Source organism: Scyliorhinus canicula, chromosome 14 (genome assembly GCF_902713615.1).
Source record: "Scyliorhinus canicula chromosome 14, sScyCan1.1, whole genome shotgun sequence".
NCBI classification, from domain to species: Eukaryota; Metazoa; Chordata; class Chondrichthyes; order Carcharhiniformes; family Scyliorhinidae; genus Scyliorhinus; species Scyliorhinus canicula.
Genome location: NC_052159.1, coordinates 21,131,709 through 21,157,117, shown reverse-complemented (window position 1 = coordinate 21,157,117; position 25,409 = coordinate 21,131,709). Strand labels below are relative to the sequence as shown.

At 46.9% G+C, this 25,409-nt stretch overlaps 1 protein-coding gene across 1 annotated transcript in view; it reads right to left on the bottom strand.

Annotated features, from left to right (window-relative positions):
- cyfip1 (cytoplasmic FMR1 interacting protein 1) overlaps positions 1-24,754 on the bottom strand; it is a 189,018-nt gene extending 164,264 nt beyond the window's left edge. Inside the window, exons 1-4 of the mRNA XM_038819028.1 lie at positions 24,646-24,754; positions 12,898-13,079; positions 11,573-11,669; positions 2,003-2,131 (exon numbers count right to left, since the gene is read on the bottom strand). Of these exons, the coding sequence (XP_038674956.1) occupies positions 2,003-2,131; positions 11,573-11,669; positions 12,898-13,079; positions 24,646-24,666 (429 nt within the window). The 5' untranslated portion in view covers positions 24,667-24,754. The remainder of the gene's footprint in view (positions 1-2,002; positions 2,132-11,572; positions 11,670-12,897; positions 13,080-24,645) is intronic.
- Positions 24,755-25,409: the final 655 nt, after the last annotated feature.

Here is a 25,409-nt window from a genome sequence, read left to right as displayed (position 1 = left end):
AAAACCAATAAAAAAATTAACTCTTTCTCTCCATTCAAGTTATAGTGCTAATTCTGCACCGACATGAAAATGTGGGATAGCCACCTCATGTGCCTTGCACCATACAATACAGGAAGATTTCTAGCCGCATGTGCCAAATCAGTTGTATGGAGAGTGCGTTGCAGGGAAGACATGAAATGTGTGACAATTATGTCATGAAACACAATCGCATAAACTATTTTCTCCAGGCATTATCAGTTTATTTCACAGTAACATTTAATCTATCTCAAAATGCACTGAAAATGCAAGTATGGCATTATCATTGGGAACACATTTTTAAAGTGTTAAATTTCACATATTGTACCACTTCAAAATTATTCAATACAAATCCCCCCACTAATACTCTGCACTGGCTATGAAATTTGCCATCCAAAACCAGTGTAGCGACAGTGTTTCTTGCGGCTGTGCACTGCCATAGAAGTGATTATGCAATTTGTTTTTAGGCAAGTCGAACAATAAAATAGCTAGAATTTTAATCTCCCTGCACAAGAACCCAAGGTTTTAATTCCAAAATACAATTTCTAAAGAGTTCATGCCCATCCAAACCACAGGCCTATTATTTTCAACTGAACACAGTAACCCTTTCACTCAATTGAATCAGAAGTTCGATGTTTGGGAAAAATGCTCCCACCGTTTCCACCCTAACTTGCGCAAAACATTTACTATTTCTTTTTATTAATTCATGGCAAAAGGTCATTGCTGGCATGGTCAGCATTTATTGCCCTGGAAAACATGGTGGTCAACTGCCCTCTCGAATCCCTGCAAGTTCTTGGGGGTGATCACATTTTTTCGTAACAGATTGGAACAACTGAGCGTCTTGCTGAGCCATTTCTGAGAGCAGTTAAATGTGAACCACACTGTTGCACACACATTAATCCTCCATGTACAGCAACCGAGCAGAAATTTTAATTCTTGAGAAGCATTTCTTTCTCTTTCCCACCTCTCACAGAACAGAGTGAAGGTCTGAGACTGCAGGAATAATTAGCAAATCTAACTTCAACTAAGTAAAAAGTGGTGCCCAAATGGAACCCAAAACACTGCTTTGATAGAGCTGCACCAACCGTCCCTCATCCCCAAAACAGTCTGGAAAGTCCTAATTGAAGAGTTGCACAACAGGTCTTGCCAAACATTCATCGCCCACCTTCAGGCAGAACCTCTGGAGACAATGGCGACACCCCATTCTCTCCTCAGAAAATGCCCATTTGAGAACACAAAGTACCACACCTTATCCAAAATTAAGCAGCGGTGAGCACAAAACACATTCCTCCCCAAATAAACAAAGAAAAAGAACGCTCCCAGAAGCCAGTTCCATCCCCACTTCCTCAGCCAGTGACTACGGCCTGGTTAAGGCTTTAATACAGGAGAAACTCAGTGCGTGGCAGGAATCCACATCTGAATTTTCCCTGCCCAAATAAACCACTCCCTTCATCCCTCCTCTTTCTCCAAGCAACATCCACCTCGGCTCTCGTCTCACCAACGTTGCTTAACCCGAATCCTGCACTTGGCTGCAACTTCCCACAAACAATTGGCTCACGACAATTAAATTTGTATGCAGGTTCAGACCTCCTCCATAGGGTCACAAGAGACCAAAGCTGCAGTAATCCAAATCCTGCACACAGTAACTAAACTATTAGCATCTTCAGCTTGGTGATGTCTATTATAATGCTATTTCCTGATCCAGCTCCCGGAGGGAAATGAAAGCTCTCTCATTACATGTTTCCTGCCTACATTTTTACTTGGAGCTCGACTAAACATCATTAAATTATTCTAACCTACTGTTTTGGCTTCAGCTCTGCACAACCAACAATAAACACAATTATTTAAGGAAAACAAGTTATCATAAACCTACATCAGTTACAACATAAGTCACTAAACCGAACAAATATTGCATAGATTTAATTCCAGTTGGATAGGTTTCATAGATACAAACTGCATATTATCTTAGAAATGAAAAATAAAATACCTTGAGCAGCATGTGTTTCTCACCAGGAGTAAGGTACATTCTGTTCTCATAGTAATCAACGCAAATATTTACAATGTCAGCAAGAAGCTCTTCATAGCCTGGAATAACTTCAAGTTGCTGCTGCAGCGACTGTAAAGATAAGGGTGAATTTGTAAGAAATATACTTATTGCACAAAACAATTTGCTGTTCAGGTGGGACCTGAAAGAGCTGACTTTTTCTATGATGCTTCTGCAGTTCATTAGCACCCTATGTAAGCAGATATCCTTCCTTGTGAGCTGAAGCATGAAGTATTAGCAAATTACTCCACTTTAGGGATGAAAAAGAGACAGTAGAGTCAAACCTAACCCTATCACCAGACATCCACATGGGAACTTTCAAGGACAGGTCACCAGATAGCATTCAAAAGCAGGAATTCTTGTTGATTTTTCCTCTTCTTTATCTGGGAGTTTATCTGGGAGCTACGGTTGAATACGAGATCTCTGGTTGGTATCACGTGACAATATGCATATGCCAACGGAGTCAAAGAAGCAATTCAAGATCATTTCTAAGTTTGAGAATACAAGTTAATTTCTACCAAGAAAAAAACTGAGCCACAGTCTCACACAGTCCCCTTCAACTCAAATATACAGAATTCATTTCTACCAGTTACAACCTTAGAAAATATCAGGTATCGGGGCAAGTAAAACAGGCTACTTTTTCAATAAACTATAGGTGAACTTCTTGTCTCATTTACAAACTACTCTATTGGAGTAAATTTTTTTGGAAGGTTTTTATTATAATTTTTATACAAAGCATACAATAACACAGAATAACAACCAAAGCGTAAGAACCCACCTACCCCACCCCCTTACAACACTATAACCGCACCACTAAATCTACCCTCCCCACAGTTAACAGTGACCAACATTTTAAAGTATACTATAAATGGCTGCCATCTACGGTAAAGCCCTTCCACCAACCCTCTTGACCTTCGAGGTGCAAAAACTCCATCAGGTCACCCACCGAGGCGCTTGACGGTGTAATCGGCCTCCAGCCCAAGAGCATCCGTCCCCTTGTCACAAGTGAGGCAAAGGTCAGGACACCTGCCCCTGCCCAGAGCTCCGGCACATCCAAAACTCCCAAAATTGCCACTGGTGGGCAAGGCTCCAACCCAATGCCAAGGATAGCTGACAAAGAATCAAAAAAGGTCCTCCAGAAGCCCATCAGTTTTGAGCACGGCCAGAACATGTGCACTTGGTGTACAGGCCCCCACCACCCCCCCCACAACACCGATCACATCTATCCTATCAAAAAAAATATTACCCCATCAAAAACCGACTCATTCTAGCCTTCATGAGGTGTGCTTGAAACACTATCTTTAGCTGGATGAGACTCAGCCTTGCACAAGACGAGATCACGTTCACCCTCCTCAGTTCCTCGCTCCAAATCTCATTTTCCAAAATTGGCCCCAGTTCCTCTGCTCACTTTGCCTTCACACCTTCAACGAAGCACGTTTCCTCCCCCACCATCCACTGGTATATGTCTGATGTACTGGCCACCTCCGACCCCGAGCAGGATAAAATCCGCTCGTGCATGGTACAAGGCTGCTTCACCGGGAAGGCTGGAAAACGTCTTTTGACCCAGCTACGCACCTGGAGATACCGGAGCCCATCAGCATCTGTAAGCCCATAATTTCTCCTTCAGTTCCCCCAGGCTAGCAAACCAACCCCCTAAAAACAAATCTCCCACCTTCTCCAACCTCTTTTCCTTCCACTCCCTAAACTTCACATTTGACTTAAGTAGCCTTCAAATTGAAATGTTGATGGAATTGCTTCCAAATTTTTAATGTGGCTACAACCACCGGATTAGTTGCATGTTTCTTCGGCACCACCAGAAGCGAAGCCGTTACCAACGCCCCAGACTTGCCTGCCTCACAGACTCTGCTTCCAGAATTTCAGCGCCTCCTTGATCTCTTCCAACTCCAATGGAGCCTCTAGCTCTTCCCATAACTTCTCCCCCAGCTTGGGAAATTCCAACTCCCCCAGGAACTCCACTTACCCCTCCCATCCCACGGCAGTTTGGACCTGCATAACCTTCCATAGAAGGCCCTAAATACCTCATTCACCTTCTCCTGAGCCAAGACCAACCCACCATCCTGCTTCCTAATCTGGACAATCTCCCCCTCTGCCTCCCGTTTCTTCAGTTGATATGCCAGGAATAGACTTGCCTTCACCCAATACTTTTAGATTGCCCCTTTGGCTCACCTCAATTGTCGCACCGCCCCATCTGCAGAGATTAAATCGAACTGTGTTCGCAGTTTTTATCTCTCCGCGAATAGCTCTGGGGATAGACTGTTCACATACCTGCGATCAACCCCTAGAATTGTGTCTACCAACTTTTCCCACTCGGTCCTTGCCTCCGCATCTACAGGTGCCTTGAAGGATAGAACTTCTCCCCTAATTACGACCTTCAGCACTTCCCATATTACCGAGGGTGAGACCTTCCCATTTTCATTGTTCAAAATGTAATCCTGGATAGTCCGAGACACCAGTCACCTTGGTGCCTACAGCGATCCACCCTCGTGTCTAGCACGCAGTGCATGATAATAAATTGATAGGTGTCATGATTTGGTATCGCTACCAGCAACCATTTCATGAATATTGTATCGTCCCAATTCAGAACGGATACATTCACCAACACCACCGGTTTCACTTCTAATACCCCCAAGACTATAACATAATGCCCGCCCGCGTCTGCGATTATCTTCTCCAAACAAAACCGGACCCTTTTATTAATAAGAATTGCCACCCCTTGGCCCTGCTGTCGAACCCTGAGTGGAAAACGTGGCTTATCCAAGCCTTCCCAGGACACGCCAGATCCCACTCGCGCATGTGGGTTTCCTGGTGAAACACCACGTCAGTCCCCAGACTCTATAAATGATCAAACATGGTTTGCACCGAGTGCTGAATTTGGTGCATTTGAGTGCTATAGTGAGAGTTTGGTGACTGAGGGAGTATAAGCGTTCATTTTTATCTAAAGTCTAGTCTTTCTTTTATTTAGTTAAATAACTTAAAAGTTGCTGTTTGGTTTAGAAGGAGGTGAATTTTCAATCAGCTTTAAACAAAGGTTCTACTTGTTGGCAGTTGCAGCTGGAGCTTGTTAATTACTTAATTGGATTAGGCCAGTTTTCAGAGGCTAGAGTCACAGTCTAGAAGTGATCCAGCTACAGTGCAGACTTTGTTTGCACTGAGTGCTGAATTTGGTGCATTTGAGTGCTCTCGTGAGTTTGGTGACTGAGGGAGTGCTGAATTTGGTGCATTTGAGTGCTATAGTGAGAGTTTGGTGACTGAGGGAGTGCTGAATTTGGTGCATTTGAGTGCTATAGTGAGTTTGGTGACTGAGGCAGTTAGGTGAGGAGGGAGCAAGGTGCTCCTTTCATTTCATTTCCACAAAGAGTGAGAAGGGAGCCAGGAGTTTACAAAGAGTGCAGCTGACTGGGAGCAGAGTCAGAGGGCGGAGTTCCAGTTGGTCCACAGGGCAGCTATATTCTGTACGGTAAGAGGGGATGGAGGCTAGGGCAGTTGCATGCCCCTCCTGTAGGATGTGGGTGGTGAGGGATACCACCGATGTGCCCGCTGACTATACCTGCGGGAAGTGCACCCAACTCCAGCTCCTCAGAGACAGTGTTAGGGAACTGGAGCTGGATGAACTTTGGATCATCCGGGAGGCAGAGGGGGTTATAGAGAAGAGTTACAGGGAGGTAGCCACACCCAAGGTACTGGACAAGAGTAGCTGGGTTACAGTCAGGGAAAAGAAAACTAACAGGCAGACAGTGCAGGGATCCCTCGTGGCCGTTCCCCTTCAAAACAAGTATACCATTTTGGATGCTGTTGGGGCGGGGAGGGGGGAAATGACCTACCGGGGGAAGGCCCTAGCGGCCAGGTCTCTGGCACTGAGTCTGGCTCTGGGGCTCAGAAGGGAAGGGGGAGAATAGAAAAGCAATGGTAATAGAACATAGAACATAGAACAGTACAGCACAGCACAGAACAGGCCCTTCGGCCCTCGATGTTGTGCCGAGCAATGATCACCCTACTCAAACCCACGTATCCACCCTATACCCATAACCCAACAACCCCCCCCCCCCCCCTACTTTTTTTTTAGGACACTACGGGCAATTTAGCATGGCCAATCCACCTAACCCGCACATCTTTGGACTGTGGGAGGAAACCGGAGCACCCGGAGGAAACCCACGCACACACGGGGAGGACGTGCAGACTCCGCACAGACAGTGACCCAGCTGGGAATCGAACCTGGGACCCTGGAGCTGTGAAGCATTTATGCTAACCACCATGCTACCGTGCTGCCCCCAAGGAGATTCAATAGGAGATTCAATGGTTAGGGGAATAGAGAGGAGATTCTGTGGTCGCGAGCGAGAGTCCCGGAAGGTGTGTTGCCTCCCGAGTGCCAGGGCCAGGGATGTCTCGGATCGTGTCTTCAGGATCCTGAAGGGGGAGGGTGAGCAGCCAGAAGTCGTGGTGCACATTGGTACCAACGACGTAGGTAGGAAAAGGGGTGTGGAGATAATAAACGACTTTAGGGAGTTAGGCTGGAAGTTAAAAGCCAGGACAGACAGAGTTGTCATCTCTGGTTTGTTGCTGGTGCCACGTGATAGCGAGGCTAGGAATATGGAGAGAGTGCAGTTGAACACGTGGCTGCAGGAATGGTGCAGGAGGGAGGGCATCAGATATTTGGATAATTGGAGCGCATTCTGGGGAAGGTGGGACCAGTACAAGCAGGACGGGGTTGCATGTGAACCAGAGGGGCACTAATATCCTGGGAGGGAGGTTTTCTAGTCCTTTTCGGGAGGGTTTAAACTAATTTGGTTGGGGAATGGGAACCGGATTTGTAGTCCAGCAACTAAGGAAGCCGATATTCAAGACACCAAAGCGTGTAGTGAGACAGTGGGGAACACTGACCAAGGAGAGTACTTGCAGGCACAGAGATGGGTTGAAGTGTGTACATTTCTAACGCAAGAAGCATCAGGAATAAGGTGGGTGAATTAAGGCATGGATCGGTACTTGGGACTACGATGTGGTGGCCATCACCGAACCTTGTATAGAAGAGGGACAGAAATGGGTGTTGGAGGTCCCTGGTTATAGATGTTCCAATAAGATTAGGGAGAATGGCAAAAGAGGTGCAGGGGGGTGGCATTGTTAATTAGAGATAGTATAACAGCTGCAGAAAGGCAGTTCGAGGAAGATCTGCCTACTGAGGTAGTATGGGTTGAAGTCAGAAATAGGAAAGGAGCAGTCACCTTGTTGGGAGTTTTCTATAGGCCCCCCAATAGCAGAAGAGATGTGGAGGAACAGATTGGGAAACAGATTTTAGAAAGGTGCAGAAGTCACAGGATAGTAGTCATGGGTGACTTCAACTTCCCAAACATTGAGTGGAAACTCTTTAGATCAAATAGTTTGGATGGGGTGGTGTTTTCTGCAGTGTGTCCAGGAAGCTTTTCTAACACAGTATGTAGATTGTCCGACCAGAGGGGAGGCCATATTAGATTTGGTACTTGGTAATGAACCAGGGCAAGTGATAAATTTATTAGTGGGAGAGCATTTTGGAGATAGTGACCACAATTCTGTGACTTTCACTTTAGTAATGGAGAGGGATAGGTGCGTGCAACAGGGCAAGGTTTATAATTGGGGGAAGGGCAAATACGATGCTGTCAGACAAGAATTGAAGTGCATAAGTTGGGAACATAGGCTGTCAGGGAAGGACACAAGGGAAACGTGGAACTTGTTCAAGGAACAGGTACTGCGTGTCCTTGATATGCAAGTCCCTGTCAGGCAGGGAAGAGATGGTCAAGTGAGGGAACCATGGTTGACCAGAGAGGTTGGATGTCTTGTTAAGAGGAAGGAGACTTATGTAAGGCTGAGGAAACAAGGTTCAGACAGGGCGTGGAGGGATACAAGATAGCCAGGAGGGAACTGAAGAAAGGGATTAGGAGAGCTAAGAGAGGGCATGAAAAATCTTTGGCGGGTAGGATCAAGGAAAACCCCAAGGCCTTTTACACATATGTGAGAAATATGAGAATGACTAGAGCGAGGGTAGGTCCGATCAAGGACAGTAGCGGGAGAGTGTGTATCGAGTCTGAAGAGATAGGAGAGGTCTTGAACGAGTACTTTTCTTCAGTATTTACAAATGAGAGGGGCTATATTGTTGGAGAGGACAGTGTGAAACAGACTGGTAAGCTCGAGGAGATACTTGTTAGGAAGGAATATGTGTTGGGCATTTTGAAAAACTTGAGGATAGACAAGTCCCCCGGGCCTGACGGGATATATCCAAGGATTCTATGGGAAGCAAGAAATGAAATTGCAGAGCCGTTGGCAATGATCTTTTCATCCTCACTGTCAACAGGGGTGGTACCAGGGGACTGGAGAGTGGCGAATGTCGTTCCCCTGTTCAAAAAAGGGAATAGGGATAACCCTGGAAATTACAGGCCACTTAGTCTTACTTCGGTGGTACGCAAAGTAATGGAAAGGGTATTGAGGGATAGGATTTCTGAGCATCTGGAAAGACACTGCTTGATTACGGATAGTCAGCACGGATTTGTGAGGGGTAGGTCTTGCCTTACAAGTCTTATTGAATTCTTTGAGGAGGTGAAAAAGCATCTGGCTGATGGTAAAACATTGGATGTAGTGTACATGGATTTTAGTAAGGCATTTGATCAGGTTCCCCATGGTAGGCTTATGCAGAAAGTAAGGAGGCATGGGATAGTGGGAAATTTGGCCAGTTGGATAACGAACTGGCTAACCAATAGAAGTCAGAGTGGTGGTGGATGGCAAATATTCAGCCTGGAGCCCAATTACCAGTGGCGTACCGCAGAGATCAGTTTTGGGTCCTCTGCTGTTTGTGATTTTCATTAATGACTTGGATGAGGGAGTTGAAGGGTGGGTCAATAAATTTGCAGACGATACGAAGATCGAGAGTTGTGGATAGTGAGGAGGGCTGTTGTCGGCTTCAAAGAGACATAGATAGGATGCAGAGCTGGGCTGAGAAGTGGCAGATGGAGTTTAACCCTGACAAGTGTGAGGTTGTCCATTTTGGAAGGACAAATATGAATGCGGAATACAGGGTTAACGGTAGGATTCTTGGCAATGTGGAGGAGCAGAGAGATCTTGGGGTCTATGTTCATAGATCTTTGAAAGTTGCCACTCAAGTGGATAGAGCTGTGAAGAAGGCCTATGGTGTGCTAGCGTTCATTAACAGAGGGATTGAATTTAAGAGCCGTGAGGTGATGATGCAGCTGTACAAAACCATGGTACAGCCACATTTGGAGTACTGTGTGCAGTTCTGGTCGCCTCATTTTAGGAAGGATGTGGAAGCTTTGGAAAATGTGCAATGGAGATGTACCAGAATGTTGCCTGGAATGGAGAGTAGGTCTTACGAGGAAAGGTTGAATGTGTTAGGCCTTTTCTCATTAGAACGGAGAAGGATGAGGGGCAACTTGATAGAGATTTATAAGATGATCAGGGGAATAGATAGAGTAGACAGTCAGAGACATTTTCCCTGGGTGGAACAAACCATTCCAAGGGGACATAAATTTAAGGTGAATGGTGGAAGATATAGGGTGGATGTCAGAGGTAGGTTCTTTACCCAGAGAGTAGTGGGGGCATGGAATGCACTGCCTGTGGAAGTAGTTGAGTCGGAAACATTAGGGACCTTCAAGCGGCTATTGGATAGGTACATGGATTACGGTAGAATTATGGAATGTAGATTAATTTGTTCTTAAGGGCAGTACGGTAGCATTGTGGATAGCACAATTGCTTCACAGCTCCAGGGTCCCAGGTTCGATTCCAGCTTGGGTCACTGTCTGTGCGGAGTCTGCACATCCTCTCCATGTGCGCGTGGGTTTCCTCCAGATGCTCCGGTTTCCCCCCACAGTCCAAAGATGTGCAGGTTAGGTGGATTGGCCATGATAAATTGTCTTTAGTGTCCAAAATTGCCCTTAGTGTTGGGTGGGGTTACTGGGTTATGGGGATACGGTGGAGGTGTTGACCTTGGGTAGGGTGCTCTTTCCAAGAGCCGGTGCAGACTCGATGGGCCAAATGGCCTCCTTCTGCACTGTAAATTCTATGATAATATATGATTAATCTAGGACAAAGGTTCGGCACAACATCGTGGGTCGAAGGGTCTGTTCTGTGCTGTATTTTTTTCTATGTTCTAAACGCCCCATGTTCTTTTGACTGGGTCCCCCAGGACCCGAACATTCCAGGTGACCACCCCTGTTTTTTGGGGGGGGGGGGGGGGTTGTCTCACCCTAACTGTCCTAGATTAATCATAGATTATCATAGAATTTACAGTGCAGGAGGCCATTTGGCCCATCGAGTCTGTACCAGCTCTTACAGCAGCATTACAAAACAAAATATGGCACAGCCACATCAGGAGATACTAGGTCAGGCAGCCAAAAGCTTGGTCAAAGAGTGTCTTAAAGGAAGAAAGCATGTTGAGACGTGGCACTGTGTACGGAGTGAATTCCAGAGCTTTCAACCAAGGCAGCTGAAGGCAAGGCCATCAATGGTCGAGCAATTATAACTGGGGATGCAGAAGAGGTCAGAATCAGATGAGTGTAGATATCTCAGCAGGTTGTAGGGCAAGTGAAGATTAGAGAGACAGGGAGGGACAAGACCATGAGGGATTCAATCAAAGAGGGTGTAACATTTTAAGTTAAGATTCTGCTGGACTAAGAGCCAATGTAAATCAGTGAACACAAGTGGGTAGAGGAGAAAGGGGCTTGGTGCAAATTAAGACATGGGCAGAAGAGTTTTCAAGAGCAGATAAGGCTGGGGGGAAAGTTGGATGATGTTACAGAAATGAAAATAGATGGTCCCAGTCATGGAGCATCAACTATGCGGTGAAAAGCTAATCTTGGAATCAAAAATATGACACCAAGATTGCAATCAGACTGGTTAGTCTTAGATTGTTGGCAGGGAGAGATGTAGAGTTGGCAGCCAGGGAACAGAAATTAGAGCGGAAATCAAAATCAATGGTTTCAGTCTTTACAATATTTTAGTACTAGAAAATTTCTGTGCATCCAATACTGGATGTCAAACAGAAATACTCCCCTCCACAAAATCATCCAGTCCAGGGTTTCCCAAACGTTTCCAGCCACAGAGCTCTTTTGCGCTCCCAAGAGTACCGAAGGAACTCCTGAGAAACATTCTTAGTCCAACAGGTTTTCTTTCGAATCACTAGCTTTCGGAGCACTGCTCACCTCACTCTCACATGCACACACCTCACCGCCCCCATCTCACCTCTTCTCAGACCCCCACGGCATCCAGTTTGGGAACCCGCTATCCAGTCAAACTCTCTGCTCAATACAGTACTATTTTATGCAAGCTTTAAACTTCAAACAAAAAAAAGGACCCTGAATGACACAATAACACAATGATAATATTTTGCATGAAGTACAGATGGTAAATTAGCATTTTCAAATAGATTGGTAAAAACAAGTAGTAACAACTCAGAGTCCTTCTTAAAGGCCCAATAAAAGCTAAATTATCAAAATTGACTGTATAGAACACACTTACTTGAGTAATTTTGTTGTGGTTTGCAAGAAACATGGAGAGATTTTGTGATTCTTGTATAGATTGTGGGTCTGACATTTTACGAAGAAACTGAGCAGCTCTGAAATAAAGTTTAGCTGCAGTGAGTGATTCAGTGTTTGTCCCGAAGTCATTATTATACATAACAAAACATTTATACAGTTGGTGCATATGCAGTTTAAGTTCCTTCACATTTAACTACCCCTTTCTACCATTTAAAATTAGAATTCTCTCAGCATTATGAAGCGGAACAATTATTACAACACAATCACAAATTTAACATAATTCAAAATGAGTGGTTAATACTGCCCTCTGATGAAATTGATGCTTACTGCAATAATGAATTGCACTGCCTGTATTGTTAGCAAACAAAGATGAGGCTAATAACAATGAGGATTTTCAATTCACTCCTGCTCTCTTTAGTTTGAAGTGCAGATGATAACACTGGAATTACGCTAAAATGAAGCAGTGCATCCACAAGTTAAACTACCTATCACAATTAGAGGTTTGTGCAGTATACCAGTGCTTTCAAGTCTAAACAGTGCACTGATGAAAGACACATTTAGTCAAAACACAAAATCACTTGGGATCTGTTTAAGTTTGCATATGGTCAACTAAATGTTGATCAGAGACTTTGTTTTTATTTTGCTCTTCAAGTCATTATGGTTTCTGCAGGTAAAGGGAATAGATTAGTTACGTAAAAATAACTTTTAAACTTCTTAAGAATTAATTGAATTGAATTGAATTGAATTGAATTTAATTTAATTTAATTTAATAACGTCCATTAAATTTATGATCTTACAACAGAATTAGGTTTTTCACCCAATTTGGAAGTTGCGAGTTTATTCTTTATTTATTTCCCTTCTCATGACTCCTTAACCTGTCAGGAATTATATAAGTGTGGTACTGCTCAACTTGCCTGAGCATTGCCAATCAGGAAATTCTGCCTGTAAGATGCCCCTATTCAATCAAACCCTTTGCAAAATAAATAACTAGATTTAAACTCAATACTTTCTACCCCAATGTTGTCAGAAAGGTTCCAAGTTCTGATTTACTCGAGTCGTTACTGCAGTTAATCAAAACTTGCTCCTCTTAAATATTACTCAGGAAATGCACCTGATAAATTTGCACAATCCATTCTCTTCCCATACTTCTAAAATATGTACCAATATTACAACTTTTGAATTAACTTTGACATTGCACCTCAAAGTATTCTGTTTTAACATTGATGAAATCATTAATACAAATTTCAGGCCTTAGGTACCAACATACAACTACTTAAAAAAAAAAACTACAAAATGAAGCCTCACCGTTTGTACGCAGAGTGATCATTTTTCACACTGCATTTCATGTTCTTCAACTCATCCAATACAGCAAACATGTTAATGAATTTTCCCAGTGTGAGAAGGTAAGCTTCTGAAACAAAGTCTCGCCTCCTCTCTGCATGACATAGTCGCTTCATCTCATTACAAAACCGATCAATTGCATCGCGCTGTTGAATATAGGCAAATAAGGTTAGGTGTGTAAATCAGGTTCATGTCCGTATTTTAAATACATCTCCACCAATTGCAAAAAAGCAAAACTGAACTTAACGGCAGTCACATTTACACAACAACTTCAATTTATCACGTGTGTCGAACATAACAAAATTTTAGAAAGCGCTTCACAGGGGGCAGCGCCAATCAAAATTTGACACCCAAGTCACAACAGATATTAGGACAGATAACAGTAAAGACAGATAGGTATTAATGGGCATCTTAAAGGAGAAAACAGAGAAGAGAGAAGTAGAAAGAGAGGGGAGGTATAATAAGAGAATTCAAGAGCCTAGGGCCTAGACATCTGAAGACAAAACCATCAATGGTGCAATGGCTAAAATCCAGATACGCAAGATATCTGGGAATGTTGACGAGCTGGAGGAAATGAGAGAGACCAGGGACAGCCAGGTCATAGAGAAATTTGAAAACAAGGATGAACACTGTGAAATTCTGTCATTGCTGGATCAGATAAGGTAGCTAATAAAAGTACAAGGATCATGGGTGACTGGGATTTCATTCAAGTTAGGATATAGATGACTTCCGGTGGCGGCGATGACGTAGGAAGCCGCACATTTGGGAGCTCCCGTTTCAAACGGACTTTTCGGCTCTTTTTAGAGCCCAAAACGGAATTTTTTCGACGCCTCCCAGTGGGAGACGGTGTGCTGATCGACTTTCTCCGCATTTCATGACTCGAAAGGGGGAAAAAATGGCAGCAGCTCCCCAGAAAAAACGGGGGAAGGAATCCAAGATGGCGGTCGGCGGAGCTCCAGAGGAGTGGAAGCAGTGGGCCCAGGAGCAGCAAGCTGCTCTCCTGCGCTGTTTTACAGATTTCAAGGCTGAGGTACTGAGCTCTCTGCAGGAAACGAACAAAAGGCTCTCGGAGATTCAGACGACCCAGGGTGCTGCCATCAAGGAGTTGCAGACGCAGGCCACTGAACGAGAGGAGGCGGCTGTGGTCCTCGTGAGCAAGGTGGAGGGGCATGAGGCACTCCACAAGAAGTGGCAGGACCGCTTCGAGGAGCTTGATCACCGCATGAGGCGGAAAAATCTGCGTATCTTGGGCCTTGCGGAGGGGCTGGAGGGGCCGGATCTGACAACCTACGTGGCTACGATGCCGAACTTGCTAGTGGGGGCCGGATCTTTCCATCTGCCCCTGGAGCTGGAGGGAGCCCACAGGGTACTGGCCAGGAAGCCTAAGGAGAATGAACCCCCGCGTGCGGTGCTGGTGAAGTTCCACCGGTTCAGTGATTGGGAGTTTGTGCTGCGCTGGGCCAAGAAGGTGAAGAGCAGCAACTGGGAGAATGGGGTAGTACGGATCTACCAGGATTGGAGTGCGGAGGTGGCTAAGCGGCGGTCCGGATTTAATCGGACGAATTAGGTGCTCTACAAGAAGAAGATAAAGTTTGGAATGTTGCAGCCTGCGCGCCTGTGGGTAACATATTTGGACCGGCATTATTATTTTGATTCCCCGGAGAAGGTGTGGGCCTTCGTGTGGACGGAGAAACTGGACTCGAACTAGGGGTTGGGGGGTCGGTTGTAATACGTTATTGCTGGTTTCTGCTGTTGCGGTGTTCTCTTTTTCTGTACTTTTGTAATTTTGATATGGTTATTTATGGGGGTGTTGTTCTGTTTTTTGTTGTGGGGCATTGTTTGAGTTTTGTATCTTGCGGGGAGGGTTGGGGGGGGGTTTGTTGTATTCTATATCGGGTTGGAAGTATGGAGTGGGGCTGGTATTTGGGAGCTGCGTCAGAAGGGTGTGGTGGGGCAGTGCGAAAGCGCGGGCTTTCCTCTGGTTTCCTGCGTTGCGGCGCTGGGGGGTGGAGACAATGACGGGGGCGGGGGGGGGCCTTAACTGGTTCTTCCCCGCGATGGAGCGGTGCCTGGAGAAGGGATAGGATGGGGGAATGATCCCACTTTGGGAGGGGTCAGGTTTTTGGCGGGAGTTTCCGGGGACAGCAGAAGTTAGCTGACCCACGGAAGTACAATGGAGGACAGTTCGCGGCTAGGAGGGTTCCTAGCCGGGGGGGGGGGGGGGAATACCGGGTTGCTGCTGGCAGGGTCAGGAAGGAGTTGGTTGGGGCCGGGGGGACAGAGGTGTGGTGTTGTCGCCGTGGGGACTGGGTCGGGCGGGGGGTGCTGGCCGGGGGCGGGCAGTCAACGGGCTATGGCTAGTCGACGGGAGAGGGGGGCGGGACGCCCTCTGATCCGGTTGGTCACCTGGAATGCGAGAGGATTGAATGGGCTGGTGAAGCGGTCGAGGGTACTTGTTCATCTGAGGGGGCTAAAGGCAAATGTGGCAATGCTTCAGGAGACCCACCTGAAGGTGTCTGAGGAAGGGGTGGGTGGGGCAGGTTTTCCACTCTGGGTTGGATGTGAAGAACCGGGGAGTGGCGATTCTGGTGGGGAAAAATGTGTCGTTTGAGGCATCTGAGGTGGTGGTGGATAAGGGGGGTAGGTATGTTATGGTTAGGGGCAGGCTACAAGGAGAGAAGGTGGTACTTGCTAGTGTGTATGCCCCAAATTGGGACGATGCGGGCTTTATGAGGCGTATGCTGGGACGGGTCCCGGATCTAGAGGCGGGAGGTCTGATCGGGGGGGGGCTTATGGACCAGACGGGAGGGGTGGATCCATGGAGGTTTGTGAGGCCGAGGACACGGGAGTACTCTTTCTTCTCCCACGTACATAGGGTCTATTCTCGGATAGACTTCTTCGTGGTGAGTAGGGGACTGATTCCGAGAGTGGAGGAGGCCGAATATTCGGCCATTGCAATCTCCGACCACGCTCCGCATTGGATAGAGTTGGAGATGGGGGAGGTGCGGGACCAGCGCCCGCTGTGGCGGTTGGATGTGGGGTTGTTGGCGGAGGAGGAGGTGTGTAGGAGGGTCCGGGCAAGTATTGAGGGGTACCTCGAGGTGAATGATACGGGGGAGGTCCAGGTGGGGATGGTCTGGGTAGCCCTGAAGGCAGTGATTCGTGGGGAGCTGATATCCATCCGGGCACACAGGGAGAGGAGCAAGAGGAGGGAGAGGGATAGACTGGTGGGAAAGATGCTGGAGGTAGAGGCACCAGAGGAGGGACTGTTGGTGGAGAGGCGCAGCCTACAGGCTAAATTTGATTTGCTGACCACTAGAAAGGCGCAGGCACAGTGGAGGAAGGCACAAGGGGCAGTGTACGAACACGGTGAAAAGGCGAGTAGGATGCTGGCTCATCAGCTCCGTAAGCGGGATGTGGCTAAGGAAATTGCTGGAGTGAGAGACAAGAGTGGGACTGTGGTGCGGAAAGGGGTAGAGGTGAATGAGGTCTTCAAGGACTTTTACGGGGAACTGTACCGGTCGGAGCCAACGGTGGAGAGGAGGGGAATGGAGAGGTTTCTCGACGGGCTTTCTTACCCGAAGGTGCAGGAGGAGCAGGTGGAGGGGTTGGGGGCGCTGATTGAGCTGGAGGAGCTAGTTAAGGGGATTGGGCAGATGCAGTCAGGGAAGGCGCCGGGGCCAGATGGGTTCCCGGTGGAATTTTATAAAAAGTTTGTGTACCTAGTGGGCCCCTTGCTGGTGCAGACAGTTAATGAAGCGTGGGAAGGGGGGACTTTGCCCCCGACGATATCGCGGGCGCTGATTTCGTTAATCTTAAAGAGGGACAAGGACCCCCAGCAGTGTGGTTCATACAGGCCCATATCTCTCCTCAACGTGGATGCCAAGGTGCTGGCAAAAATCCTGGCCACCAGGATAGAGGACTGTGTGCCAGGGGTTGTACACGAGGACCAGACAAGGTTTGTGAAGGGAAGGCAGCTGAACACGAATGTGCGGAGATTGTTGAATGTCATCATGATGCCGGCGATTGAGGGGGAGGCTGAGATAGTGGTGGCGCTGGATGCAGAGAAGGCCTTCGATAGATTGGGGGTACTTATGGGAGGTGTTGGGGAGGTTTGGATTTGAAGGGTTTATTAGATGGGTGAGGCTGCTATATGAGGCCCCGATGGCGTGTGTGGCCATGAATGGGAGGAGGTCGGAGTACTTCCGGCTTTACCGTGGGACCAGGCAGGGTTGCCCCCTGTCCCCCTTGTTGTTTGCATTGGCAATCGAGCCGTTGGCGATGGCGTTGAGGGATTCAGGGAGGTGGAGAGGTTTGGTGCGAGGTGGGGAGGAACATAGGGTGTCGTTGTATGCCGATGACCTGTTACTCTATGTGGCGGACCCGGTGGGAGGGATGCCGGGGGTGATGGAGCTGCTAGCTGAGTTTGGGTCCTTTTAAGGCTATAAACTAAATTTAGGCAAGAGTGAGGTGTTTGTGGTGCACCCTGGAGACCAGGAGGAAGGAATTGGTAGGCTCCCGCTTAGGCGGGAAGAGGAGAGTTTTAGGTACCTGGGGGTGCAGGTGGGCAGGGACTGGGGGACTCTTCACAAGCATAATTTCACCAGGCTTGTAGATCAGATGGAGGAGGAGTTCAAGAGGTGGGACATGCTGCCATTGTCGTTGGCGGGGAGGGTGCAGTCCGTCAAAATGAAGGGAAGTGCTCAGAAGGGAAAGGGGGAGAATAGAAAAGCAATGGTAATAGAACATAGAACAGTACAGCACAGAACAGGCCCTTCGGCCCTCAATGTTGTGCCGAGCCATGATCACCCTACTCAAACCCACGTATCCACCCTATACCTGTAACCCAACAACACCCCTCTTAACCCTTACTTTCATTAGGACACTACGGGCAATTTAGCATGACCAATCCACCTAACCCGCACATCTTTGGACTGTGGGAGGAAACCGGAGCACCCGGAGAAAACCCACGCACACAGGGGGAGGACGTGCAGACTCCACACAGGCAGTGACCCAGCCGGGAATCGAACCTGGGACCCTGGAGCTGTGAAGCATTTATGCTAACCACCATGCTACCCTGCTGCCCCTCTTGTTCCTCTTTCAGTGCCTGCCCATCTTCATCCCCAGGGCCTTCTTTAGGAGAGTGACCGGCAGTATCGTGAGCTTTGTGTGGGCACATGGGACTCCGAGAGTGAAGAGGGTTTTCCTGGAGCGAGGGACGGATAGAGGCGGGCTGGCGCTGCCCAACCTTTTGGGGTACTATTGGGTGGCCAATGTGTCAATGGTGCGTAAATGGGTGTTGGAGGGGGGAGGGGCGGTGTGGAAAAGAATGGAGATGGCGTCATGTAGAGGTACGAGCCTGGGTGCCCTGGTAACGGCGCCGTTGCCGCTCTCTCCTAAGAGGTATACCACGAGCCCGGTGGTGGCGGCGACCCTAAGAATCTGGGGACAGTGGAGACGGCATAGGGGGGAAACAGGGGGCTCGATGGAGGCTCCATTGGGTGGAAATCAGTGGTTCATCCCGGGGAACAATGATGGGGGATTTAGGATGTGGCAAAGGGTGGGCATCAGTAAATTGAGGGACCTGTTTATTGGCGGGAGGTTTGCGGGCCTGGGGGAACTGGAAGATAAATTTGGGCTCCCCCAAAGGAACATGTTCAGATACTTGCAGGTAAAGGCGTTTGCTAGGCGACAGGTAGAGGACTTCCCTTTGCTGCCCTCGCAGGGGGGGCGATGGACAGAGTGCTTTCGGGGGTGTGGGTCGGAGAGGGGAAGGTGTCTGACATTTATACGGTAATGAAGGAGGTGGAGGAGTCGTCAGTGGAGGAGCTGAAGGCTAAATGGTAGGGGGAACTTGGGGAGCAGATAGAGGACAGGACTTGGGCGGATGCCTTGGAGAGAGTCAACTCTTCCTCTTCATGTGCGAGGCTTAGTCTCATCCAATTTAAGGTGCTGCACCGGGCCCACATGTCCAGGACTAGGATGAGTAGGTTCTTTGGGGGTGAGGACAGGTGCACCAGGTGTTCGGGGAGTCCAGCGAATCATGCCCATATGTTCTGGGCATGCCCAGCACTGGAAGAATTCTGGAAGGGGGTGGCGGGGACGGTGTCGAGGGTGGTTGGATCCAGGGTCAAACCAGGGTGGGGACTCGCGATTTTTGGAGTTGCGGTGGAGTTGGGAGTGCAGGAGGCGAAAGAGGCCGGTGTTTTGGCCTTTGCGTCCCTAGTAGCCCGGCGGAGGATCTTGCTGCAGTGGAAGGATGCGAGGCCCCCAAGTGTGGAGACCTGGATCAGTGACATGGCGGGATTTATAAAATTGGAGAGGGTCAAATTTTCCCGGAGAGGATCAATACAAGGGTTCTATAAACGGTGGCAGCCTTTTCTGGACTTCCTGGCTCAAAGATAGGTATCTTGGTCAATAGCAGCAGTAACCCGGGGCGGGGTGGGGGGACGACCTTATTATAGTTTCTATTTTTTTTCTCTACGGTTATGTAACATAACATTGTGTTAATTTAAGTTGTTGTTAATATGTTGTGTTGTTCATTGAGGAGGGGCGAATGTTTATGATTGCTATCATTATTGTTATTGTTGGTATTTTATTATGGTTCGATGTTGTTGTACAAATTCAACATTTTTCAATTAAAAAATTTTTTTTTTAAAGTTAGGATATAGACAAAGTTTTGGATGAGGTAAAGTTGATGTAGGGTAAAAGATGTGAAGTCAGTCAACAGAACATTGGAAACAGTAAGTATAGAGGAAACAGCATCATCAAAGCACAGTAGGCACACGCACACGATCCAGGACAAAGCAGCCTGCTTGATTGCTACCCCTTCCACAAACATTCAATTCCTCCACGACCAACGAACAGTGGTAGCCATGTGAACCATCTACAAGATGCATTGCAGGAACTCACCGAGGTTCCTTAATGATAATAATGTAAGTCTACTTGTGACAATAAAGATTAACATTGCAATGAAGTTACTGTGAAACCCCCCTAATCGCCACACTCCGGCACCTGTTTGGGTACACAGCGGGATAATTCTGAATGTCCAATTCACCCAACAAGTACGTCTTTTGGGATTTGTGAGAGGAAACCCACAGACACAGGGAGACGTGCAGTCTCCGCACAGACAGTGACCCAAGCAGGAATCGATCCTGGGACCCTAGTGCTGTGAAGCAACAGTGCTAACCATTGTGCTGCCATGCCACCCAATAGGCAGCACCTTCCAAACCCACAACCATCTAGAAGGACAAGAGCAGCAAATACCTGGGAATACCATAATCTGGAGATTCCCCTCCACCTCATGACCAGACTGACTTGGAAATATATCACCATTCCTTCACTGTCGCTGGGTTAAAATCCTGGAATCCCTCCCCAACAGCACTGTGGGTGTATCTACACCTCCGGGACTGGAGCAGTTCAAGAAAGCAAAAACCAAAGAACAATGCAGCACAGGAACAGGTCCTTCAGCCCTCCAAGCCTGCACCACCAGAGTACCTGCCTAAACTAAAACATTTTGCACTTAGAGTCCGTATCCTTCCATTCCCACCCTATTATGTATTTGTCCAGATGTCCCTTAAATGCCACTATCGTACCTGTTCCCACCACCTCCCCAGGCAGCGCGTTCCATATTTTTACCACCCTTTGTGTAAAAAAGTTACCTCGCAAAGAACAAAGAAAAGTACAGCACAGGAACAGGCCCTTCGGCCCTCAAAGCCTGCGCTGGCCATGCTGCCAGTCTAAACTAAAATCTTCTATACTTCCGGGGTCCGTATCCCTCTATTCCCATCCTATTCATGTATTTGTCAAGATGCCCCTTAAACGTAACTATCGCCCCTGTTTCCACCACCTCCTCTGACAGCGAGTTCTAGGCACCCACTACCCTCTGCGTAAAAAAAACTTGCCTCGTACATCTCCTCAAAACCTTGCCCCTCGCACCTTAAACCTATGCCCCCTAGTAATTGAACCCTCTACCCTGGGAAAAAGTCTCTGACTATCCACTCTGTCCATGCCACTCAATCTTATAGACCTCTCAACCTCCATCATTCCAGTGAGAACAGACAGAGTTTAACTAACCTCTCCTCAGAGCAGCTTAACACCACCTTCTGAAGGCCAACTAGAGATGGACAATAAATGCTATTCTAACCAGCGATGCCCACATCCCATAAATGAATAAAATAAAAATAAGCTAGGTGTGAAAATATTGGGTTCAAAACATTAAGATTGAAGAAGAAATTTCTTAGGATTACTGTCAGAAATCTTTCAAAACACATGATTTTTCCTCTCAGGGAGTTTAAAGGGGGAAGTTGTTGCAATGTAAAAAAACATCAACACTACTATGAGAGGATGCATCAAAGATCATTTGTAGGATGGTTCAGGAAAAGCAACAATAGGTATCAGTACGGTGTGAAAAGATGTACGGTCTGTCATCTCTGTTGTGCAAACAGTTTCAATGACTTGGTGGTCATAAGGCATCAGAGTGCTGCATCCATCCAACAGGAAGATCGTTTTTTTTAAAATAGCTTAGCAAAGCAAAAATGTATTTTTTTTAAACTTAGAAAGAAAGTGCTGCTGCCTTCGAGGCCCAATGGTCAGAGCATGTTTGGAGAAATCATCTTTATAGTTCCTCACTAAAAATTTGTGCATGAATGGTTAGGTATTAGGTTGATGTGCATTGTTCAGTATAAATGTTGAAAGAAAATGTTTTGCCAATAACGAATGAAGCAAACTATCATGCATAGTGTTGTCTCTAGCTTTACCAATCTGCTTGAAAGGTGAAGGACAAGAGGGACTTAGGATAAAGTTCCAATAAGTAGACACAACATTTTTGAAGGAATGTGAAAGAGAAGGGGGTTGAACCGCACAGGGAAACAACAAATTGGGTGATGGGGAGCTAGGTTCGACACATGGCTGAAGGAGAAGGAAGATAAATGAAATAGAAACGGAATCGGCACATAGGATTAGGACGACTGCTTGAACACAAAACCAACCTGCTGGAGTTGAGAAACCTGCTTTTTGTGCTGTGATTTTGGTCATTCGTGTATTGACGTGAAACAAAGTACAACGACAACGTTTTTCTCAATTCAGAGTTTACGGAGGGTGAATTTTAGACGGCAGGCAGGACCATGCAGGAAAAGTCAGGTCTAGAGTCAATAAAGATCTTGGCGATGAATAATGTTGGAACAGAGGTGAAGCTGTCTTGGTGGTTGAAAAGACGTGGGGTTCAAAGTTCCACTCTTCATCAAACAGAACACAGAATATTGGCAGTTCAAAGAAGGTTAACTCCACGGATTCTTGGGGTGGTGGGGTTATCTGAGACAGGTTGCATAGCCTGTGTCCATTGGAGTTTAGAAGAAAGAGATATTGAAACATAAAAGAGGTTAGGTGGATTGGCCATGCTAAATTGCTTAGTGTCCAAAGGTTACGGTGGGGTTGCAGGATTACAGGGATAGGGTGGGTGAGTGGACTTCAGTCAGGTGCTCCTTCGGAGGGTCGGTGCAGACTCAATGGGCTAAATGGTCTCTTTCTGCATTGTAGGGATTCTATGAACGATGATCCTACCAAAATATGAAGCAGGTTTGCGGGTCGCATAGCCTACTCCTGCTCCCAATTCCTATGTTCATTTTTTAGATGCTACATGCCATCTGTTCAGCTATAAAAAGCAGCCAGGAAGGGAGATGGAGTGGATCTCAAGAGTTGGCGTTTCTTGGCAACGGAGAGAACAATGGCTTCAATCTTCCAAACCCCGTATGTAGAATATTTGAGTTCAACCATAATTTAAATGACAGATGTACAGTCTGACAATACGGAGATGACCATGAGAATAGGGAACGCATAGACCAGCAATGTGATGTGGAAGCTCAACCAATTCAATCAATATCATTATGTTAATACCATTAAATACCATTTGTTTTAAAATTTAGAGTACCCAATTATTTTTTTTTCCAATTAAGGGGTAATTTAGTGTGGCCAATTCACCTAACCTGCAGATCTTTGGGTTGTGGGGATGAAACCCACGCAGACACGGGGAGAATGTGTCAACTCCACACGGACAGTGACTCAGGGCAGGGATTCGAAACTGGGTCCTTTGCACCGCAGTCCCATTGCTAACCACTGCGCCATGTGCCGCCCCTTAAATACCATTCATAATAATATAATCATCTTTATTGTCTCAGGTAGGCTTACATTAACACTGCAATGAAGTTGCTGCGAAAAGCCCCGAGTTGCCATTTTCCAACGCCTGTTCGGGTACACAGAGGGAGAATTCAGAATGTCCAATTCACCTAACAGCACATCTTTGGACTTTGGAAGGTAACTGGAGAACCCGGAGGAAACCCACGCAGACACAGGGATAACGTGCAGACTCCACACAGACAGTGACCCAAGACGGAATCAAACCTGGGACACTAGCGCTGTGAAGCAACAGTGCAAACCACTGCTACAATGCTGATGTGGAACACTTGTTTCCTCATGGATGAGTCCAGAACTAGGGAGCTGCAGTTCTAAAATTAGACATTGACCTTTTAGGACAGAGATTAGGAGAATTTCTTTTTCTGAAGTGTTGTGCGACTTTGAAACTCTGCCTCGGAAGGCCGAAGAGGCCGGGTCATTGAATATTTTTGAGGCAGAGGTAGATAGATTTTTGTTAGGCAAGGGAATCAACTGATATTTGGGATAGAAGGGAATTTGGAATTCGAAACAACAGGTCAGTCATGACATTATTGAATGGCGGAGTAGGCTCAAGGGGCCGAATGGCCGACCTCTTGGATTCAGAAACCCAATGAAAACTGGTTAACTTTGCAAATGATACCAAACAGTAGTGGAATTGAAGAAAGCAGCTTGGAAATTGCAGAATGAGGCAACAAAATTTGCAAGTGGGCAGAACAATAGATGAAGTTTAATGGACACAAATGTAAAATCCTGTACTGTGAAAGGAAAATGGGCAACATAAACACTCCACGGTGTTGTTTAGATAGCTAAAGTTGAAAAATGAAATGAAATGAAATGAAAATCGCTTATTGTCACGAGTAGGCTTCAATGAAGTTACTGTGAAAAGTCCCTAGTCGCCACATTCCGGCGCCTGTCCGGGGAGGCTGGTATGGGAATCGAACCATGCTGCTGGCCTGCTTTAAAAGCCAGCGATTTAGCCTGGTGAGCTAAACCAGCCCAAGAGTCTTAATCCAACCAACAATGAGCAAACAGTCAACAAAGTCAATAGAATGCTTATCAAACAGTCAAAACACTAGAATGAAAGGAGGTCTTGATCAAACAACACAGTTTTTTAGTCAAACTACACCTGCACCCAGTTCTGGAAGAATTTAGCCCTGGAGACAAAGCAAAAAGCCACAAGGTTAACAATCTCCAGCCTTAGAGGTATGAGTTACAAAGAAACGCTGCAGATAATCATGAAGGAAGCTACGATTTTAGTGAAGTATAAATCAACAGTATGGAAAATGCAAATACAATTTCTTTCAACTGAGGTGAAAGCAAGACGCGTCACAGGCTGATGCCAATAAAAGGCAAATTTAGTACTGATATCTGCAAATCTTTCCTCACATAAGATGAATCAATAGATTCCCAAAGAGAGTAGAGTAGGCAAAATCCTTGAAGTAATTTAATTAATTATAAGCTTCAATCGGAAAACATTAGTTATTCTGGACAGATGTGGGCTAAATAAGTCTTCCTCCGCATAATTATATTTTGATTGCTTACCTGGAAATACATGAAATTCATAAGTTTAGTGACCTCTGGCTCAAGGACTTCCACTGTCTTTTCATAAATTTCTACCCTGTTAGGCTGTTCGTTGCATTTAACCTGTGGAAAAACAACCATGGATCTAATTTGTTACATACTAACATTCCAGAGTGCTGTAAATGTTCTTGCAGGCCATTTGAAAAGTCCAAGCCATTTCTAAAAGGGGAAGTGAAACAAAAATATTGATAACAGAATAACAGCAAGTTCTGGTTTTGGTTTTGTTGATACAGTAGTCCCCCGTTATACCGCGCTCCGCAATACCGCGGTTCGCGATATACCGCGGGGGGGCTGATGGACCCCAACTGTCAGTTGTGTCAATTTCAGCGGCCGGCTCCGGAGAGGGAAGCTGCTCTCACTGAAATAATCAGCCCGCCGCTGAAATTGAGCACTGCCGGCTGCTCTCTCCCTCCAATCAGAACATTAAACTTAAAAGTTGGATTGGGAGGGAGAGAGCAGCGGGCAGTGTCCAATTTCAGCGGCCGGCTCACTTTGATCCAGAGAGGGAAGCTGCTCTCACTGAAACAATCAGCTGGCCGCTGAAATTGACACTGCCGAGGGGGGGGGGGGGCGGGTGTTGGGGGTGGGGGGGGGAGGGGGTGGGGGGGGGGAGGGTGTGGGGTGGGTGAGGAGAAGGGGGGGGGGGGGGTGGGGCGGTGTTGGAGTAAGGGGGGGGGTGTTGGGGGGGGGGGGGAAGGTGGGGGGGGGGGGGGGGGGGGGGGGGG